Here is a 7012-nt window from a genome sequence, read left to right on the forward strand (position 1 = left end):
AGAGAGAGAGAGAGAGAGAGAGAGAGAGAGAGAGAGAGAGAGAGAGATTAATTCACCATGAGGAGAGGGTTCAAAAAACACCTGGGTTAGAGAGAGACAAACCAATACTAAAATGCAAGTAAGTATCTCCAGGATTTGGCTGGGAGGTAACCAGATTGTCTTCGAGGATTAGAATAGATTAATAACTGCCCAGTTATTGTGCAGTAAAGCTTATCAAATAAATCCTATAGTTTCTGTCTCATTTATTTGGAAACTAGCCAGGACAGAGAGAAGGTCATCACTTTTAATTATCTTCCTTAATGACATGTGTAAAAATTTTACAGATTTTGCTTTTTCAGTATTACTATCCTATAACTCTTCGTATATTTGAGATTTAAGTGATGTGGACTATGCCCTCTTCCCCAGCCAATCTCCATACATTATGTCAGTTCAAGTCAAAGTCAACTCTCAGAGCATTCCCATGAAGTACCTACCAAATGAAATCTGCTTGTCAAGTACAACCCTCTCAGCTCTTTGAAAAGGGAAGGGCCGGGCTGCCAGCTTGGCTACAGCCTGTACCATCTTGTCCCAGAGTTGGAGCAGTGGGTAGGGGTCCTGAAGGACTTTGAGGTTTATTGTTGGAATTGTCAGGATGATATTGTCTGTGGCTAGTTCTCCCCATGGAGCTGTGCTGTGTTTGATAAGATTTTTCCATTCCTCCTGGGTCGTCTTACCTGGAAATAAAGGTTACATAGCTTGGCCCATACCATTTGTTTTCTAGATTTCTATTGTAGACCTTCAACTATAGACCACATGGAGAGATAGCTTGGTAATAAATCTCCTTCGTCTTTCCCGGTCTCCTTTCAGACTTCTCAGAAGAGGAGAGTATTCACATTTCTTAGTCCATATTCCATCTTGAGACTCACCTTTCCCCCCAATCATTCCATTGTTTTCTCTCAATCCAGATCCCTTCTCTCCCTCTAGATACCCCCAGCTTTGTGTCTCATTATGAAACTAGGTCTCCTACTCACCCAGCCTGAAGTATGGAGCAGACACAGCCCCACTGATGGTGACAGAGACATTATCCTGATTGTATTTGTCGGGCACCATGATGTAGAGAAGGCCCCCATAGAGCCAGGAGATGGACGTCTGGGATGAAGTTAAGTGGTACACATAGGTCATCACAGGGGGACGGATGTAAGTTTTTGCTTGGCTTATGTTGTCCGTGTGGCAGCCAATGAGGATCTGTCATAGTGAACATAAGTCTTCATGAGAATGACAGAACCCTCTTATATAACTAAATCCCCTCATATATAATTAAATGGAGTCAAAGTTGGGGAAGTAAAAACGCATTACTGAAAGTGACAATCTTTTCACTATCCTGGCTAGTTCCCAAATTAATGAGACAGAAGCTATAGGATTTATTTGTGTGTGTTTGTGTATGTATGTATGTATGTATGTATGTATGTATGTATGTATGTAAGAGGTCTGGTAGAGATGTAAAGAAGATATCCTCAGAAAAGTGTCTCATCTCATGCATAAGTAAAATATTAGTACCATTTATCCATTTTCGCTAGGGCTCCCTTATCTGTTCATAAGTAATTGGGGCTTAAAAAAAACAGTAAAAAAAAAAGTAAAAAAAGTTCTAAGGTAAATATTTATTGATTCAGAAAACACACGGCCTATGTCTATGCAATTTTCCTTGGGTCTCAAGAAGAGAGGACTATGAAAATGGTTTCTGGAGCTGAAGCTTGGAAAATATTTATATAGTATTTCATATACCCCAGGAAAGTAGAACAGTGAGAGAAGCTTTGAGAGTATGTACAAGATAGAGAGGCCATAAAGGCAGTACGTTTCTTAAGCATCTATTATTTGCCACAATTTAGCTTTTTAGTGACTACTGTTTCTGTCTATAAAAATCAGTGTTTCTGACCTATGCCTGGTGAGGCTGTTGGGAAAATCTAAAATATTCCTGAAGTGAGGCAGAAGGATCTACATAGCAAGTTTCATGACAGCCAGAGCTACATAGAAAAATGTTTCAAATAAGAAAAACAGCAAGTGACCAGAAGAGGATGGAAAGCTGCTATGGATGTGTCAAAAGTCCAATGGGATACAAATGCTTTACCTTCAGCTTGGCATGAGTGGCTTCATTGGGAAGTGTTACTTGTGCAACCTGCCCTTCAGGTAAGTAGAGTCCAGTGCTCACCCAGGAGTTGTCATTGTCTGATGAGAGTCATAAGAAAGGTTGTAGTTTTTCCAACCATGACTCCACCTTTTTCCAGAATTCCCCCAAGTTCCTTCCCCCAATCCCAGAGCTACAGGATCTCCTGGACCATCCTCCAACCACCCCAGCTGCCTGTGTTCCTAGACTTACCTTCACAAAAGATTATGGAGAAGAAAGAAGACGGATTTGGGGGGAAAAGCCCCTGAAATGATAGTGAAGCTAGCCAGGTCTCTTTCTCTAGTCCTGCATGCCCAGGGCCCGCTCTTCATTTCTTACCTGTGCTTATTTTAACGGTCACTGGAGATTCCGTAGGAGGTAGTAACGTGGGAGGGGGAAGTAGCTGCGAGCTGTCAACCCCAGATTTGAATAATTCATAAGCCAGGGATAGCAGAAAAGCCTGAGGGCTGCCCTTTGTGATCGGATGTTCTTCAGTCACACTTGGGAAGCCCTTGCTTTGGATCATTTTCAGGGCGTGTTTCTTCACCGAGTCGTAGATGGAAATCCTCTGATGCGTCATTTGAAACATGTAGAAACAATCCTGTGAGAGCTTATTCAGCCAGCTCTCTTGTAAGCTACTCCCCTGGCTGTAGATCCCGGAGTCAAATTGGGACAGGGCTCTGCGGATGTGATAGTTTATCACCTCCGGGTTGGGGACTGGGAAAGAGCCTCTGTGGACCACCTGGCTAATGATGCCAAGGCCAAAGCGTTTAAGAATGATGTTATTTGGGTATTGAGTCATACAGTTAGAGTCTGGGTTCCTGTGGCCCCACACCCAGGCCTCTGCACCAATTAGCAAGCCTCCACCTTCTGCAACAAATTCCTCTACCTTCTCGGAATCTATATTAGCGAATGAGCGGCAGCAAAAGACGCTCAAGTCATTGGTTAGAAGTCCTGTTTCACTCCACTGGAAATTGCTGTTTGGTAACATAGACTTCAGTGCTTTCATTTCTGAAGCTAACCCAATTCTGCCTGTCTGATTCCCCATCAGCCAGTGTAAAGCATTGATCACAAATGGCAGCATAGTTTGATTAAGTATCAAACTCTCATGTCCCCCCACTACCACCCGACCACGGCCATAGCGGGCAGCTGCAAGAAAGCAGTTGAATGAATTGTCTACTCCCAAGGGAAAAGCCCGCTGTCCATGCACAAGCAGCTGGGAGGGGACTGTTCCTGTATCAATGTCCATCTCGGACATCCCTTTCAGGAGCTGCTGCTGGTCATACTTGAGCTCATCCTCGCATCTGGAAAGAGACAGTTCTCACATCAGTGTCAGCAAAAGAAGTGAGTATAGTATTGATAGGTCAGCAGAGACCTCCCTGGATCTCAGCTCTTTTGGTCTAAAACCTTAAGGAGGGAACTGAGGAGAGTGATACTTTTACCTCACCATGATGCACCTTCAAATCATTGTTAACTGGGAGGAAAGGGAAGGGAAGAAAGGGAAGAAAATTGATAAAGTTGATCACAGCAGGTGTGTGTGCATATGAATAATTTCCAAAACAAAAGACTGCAAAACCAAAACCAAACAGACAAAACTAAAATATTGAGCAAAAGGTGGGAGGAAATATTTACAACATGTAAAAAAGTCAAAGAAGTAGTATTTATAATACAGGAAGAACACGTAATAGTCAAAGGAAAAGATGAAAGTAGGAAAAAATGAGGAGCAAGCACTTCAAGAAAGAAGTGAGAATAGCTATAAATATTTCAGTAATCAGAAACACAAATGAATAGTGACAATAACATCAAGCAAAAATTCATAACATTCAATACTAGTAATAGTATAAGCTATATTTTGTCATGAGTATAATGGCAATTTAAAATGGTAATTTTCAATTTCAATAAACATCTCATAAACAAATATTTTTGAATCTAGAATTCACCTTCTTAGACTAGGTGCGAAAATTTGCCTGTGATATGATACTCATGTGAAAACTTTAACAACAGATATTGATAGTAACTTACATCTCTGCCGTCCTCCATCATGTGGTAGTTACTTCTTTTTGTTAGGTTTGGATTTCATTTTTCAATACAGAGTTTCTCTATGTATCTCTTTCTGCTTTAAAACCTACTCTGCAGACCAGGCTGGGCTCAGAGATCTGTCTGCCTTGGCTTTCAAATGCTGGGATTGGGCTACCACCACCCAACACTGTAGTTACTCCTAATGGAATCTTTTTGGAGTCAAAAGCATTGAGCAGTTGATTCCAATCTTCCAGTTAAGGAAAACCCACTATTTTCCCAATTTTTATCTAATCTTTATGAAGAATTAAGCTACTAATGCAATAGTAGCTTAATTCTGGTCTATTATGGAAGAAGATGCTGCAGGGCTGGTGCTAGCTATCTCACCAGACTTTGCCACTCAGATATTACCTTCTCCTGATGGTTCTACTGTGCTCAAGGAGAGAGGTTTCTGAATGTAAAGTTACACAGTTTATTCATGTTACATTTTCCTTGCTATTCCTGGAATAGGTTGACATTGTATTTGATTGTCAGACTGGCTGATTCATTCATCCATCCATCCATCCATCCATCCATCCATCCATCCATCCATCCATTCATGTTTAGTCCCTACTTACAATGCCAGGTCCTGCATGATGTTTGAATAATACAATGGTAAGCAAAATAGACACAATTCCTTTTTTAAAATCTCTCTGTGTGAGGGGGTATGTGTATATATGCCTGTTTACTAGTGTGTGTGTCCTCACATCTGTGTGTAGACAGATTTAAGAGTGTACATGCACATACGTGGTGGACTGAGGCTGATGTTTAGAAGTCTTCCTTGATTACTCTCCATCTTATCTATTAAGGCTGGATCTCAAAGTTGAACCCACAACTTACCTGTTCATGTAGCCCAATGGAAAGCTTCCTCTAGGGATCCCTTATCTCTACCTCCTACATACTGGGATTATTGAATGGCCTCCATGCCAACCTAGCATTTATGTGGTTGCTCGGGATTTAATTGTGGTCCTCAAACTTGCTTGGCAAATACTTTTTCTTTTTGAATCATCTCCCCAGATGTAAAACACACACACACACACACACACACACACACACACACACACAATTTATATTTTATATATTTTAGACCTTTTCATAACTTACCTTTTGAGTTGTAACCACTCCTCTGTAATTACTTACGATGAGGCTATTCAATTGTAAATACAACAAAATACCCTGACCTCAAGGTAGTTAATGACCAGTCTATACTAAAGAACAGAAGACATTGTTGCTTAACTACTATGACAGTTTGTATAAATATGTCCCACATAGTTTCAAGTATGGAATGACATTAGAAAATGGCACTCCTTGTTGGAGAAAGTGTGTCACTGGGGTGGGCTTTGAGGCTTCAGAAGCTCAAGCCAGACCAAGAGTTTTTCTCTTCCTGCTGCCCATCAATCTAAATGTAGAACTCTCAGTTTGTTCTCTAGCACCATATCTGCCTGTGTGCTATCATATCCATAGTGACATTAATGGATTAAACCTCTGACTGTGTTAACTAGCTCTCAATTAAATGTTTTCTTTTATAAGAGTTTCTGTGGTCATAGTGTCTCTTCATGTATAAAGCAAGAAGTATTTTCACAGTCTTACACAATGAAGTCTGTATTCAATCTTAAGAAGTTAGGACCTTTGATTTTCTTCATTAAATAAGAAAACTACCATAGGTGATAATTGCATCAGTAGATATAATTATTTCACTTTGTGATAGCCAATTGATCCACTGTTAGGCTGAAATCTCCTTTTGAAATAGGGTAATTGGGCTGCTATTTAACAAGAACAAGATTCTCATGAGAAAAGCATCACTTACTGGACATAGAGTGTGAGATTGGGTATCTCCTTAGAAACCTTGAACCAGTCTCTATTCCCACGGACATCTGTGAAATACACTCCAGCCACACTTGTCACTTGGTTTCCAGGAAAAATGGACAGCACTTTATCATGGCCATGGTGAACAGCCCAACTCAAAGCCTGGCCTCCAATTAGCAAGCCTCCTCCATTCTTCAGGAACTGGATCAGCTTCTCAGTCAAGGTGTCGTTGTAGGCATCAATGCAATAAACTCCCAGAGCCTCTCTAGGTTCAGGTTGAACCAATGCACTTATCCCAGAGTCACCTAGGATGTTAACTAATGCTGCTAAGGAAGAATGTACTGCAATGGGAGCCCCTGGGCAGGGGCAGAGCCAGCTCACTGCATTGAGAAGAAATGGAACCAAGCCAGCATGCAGAAGGTAGCCCTCATGGGATACGACCACCAGGCGGCCTTGGCCATAGAAAGAGGCAGCAATAAGCACCTGGCCCTTGTCATTCACCATCACTGGGAAGGCAGCCTCCCCAGTAAGGAGAAGTTCACTAGGAATTGGTTCTTTGGGAAGATTCCAGCTGGTCACTCCATTCATGAGGACCTCAAAAGCAGCATCAGGAGTTGTTGCCATGGTTCTGCCCAGCTGCTGCAGAGGAAGCAGAGACTCAGGATGGTGAATGAATGAACTGATGCTAAATAAATGAAAGCAAGAATTATTTTCACAGTCTAACACAATGAAGTCTGTATTCAATCTTGAGAAGTTAGGATTTTTGATTCCTCTGGGGAGCTTCATCCTCAGGATGCATTTTCACTACTCAGTTATTTCTTGCTATCTCTTTCCTTACTTCCGGCCAGATGCTCACTATGGCTTTCTTCCATTGTCTTAGTTCTCCTCTCTTCTGGCCCCATGCTGCCCACCAGACACTGTAGTTACAGCTACTCTTCATGTATAAGAGCTGTAATGATCCCCATGACTGACCCCAGCCCAGACTTCTCCAGTGCACATAAATCCTTTGTT

At 41.6% G+C, this 7012-nt stretch overlaps 1 protein-coding gene across 1 annotated transcript in view; it reads right to left on the bottom strand.

The window, feature by feature from the left end:
• The window catches only part of LOC114628550 (TRPM8 channel-associated factor 3), a 10405-nt gene extending 3684 nt beyond the window's left edge, over positions 1-6721 (bottom strand). Inside the window, exons 1-5 of the mRNA XM_028776436.1 lie at positions 6003-6721; positions 2480-3444; positions 2105-2202; positions 1011-1224; positions 474-713 (exon numbers count right to left, since the gene is read on the bottom strand). Coding sequence (XP_028632269.1) covers positions 474-713; positions 1011-1224; positions 2105-2202; positions 2480-3444; positions 6003-6625 — 2140 coding nt within the window. The 5' untranslated portion in view covers positions 6626-6721. The remainder of the gene's footprint in view (positions 1-473; positions 714-1010; positions 1225-2104; positions 2203-2479; positions 3445-6002) is intronic.
• Positions 6722-7012: the final 291 nt, after the last annotated feature.

The sequence above is a fragment of the Grammomys surdaster genome, unplaced genomic scaffold (genome assembly GCF_004785775.1).
Source record: "Grammomys surdaster isolate TR1022 unplaced genomic scaffold, NIH_TR_1.0 269, whole genome shotgun sequence".
Taxonomy (NCBI): Eukaryota; Metazoa; Chordata; class Mammalia; order Rodentia; family Muridae; genus Grammomys; species Grammomys surdaster.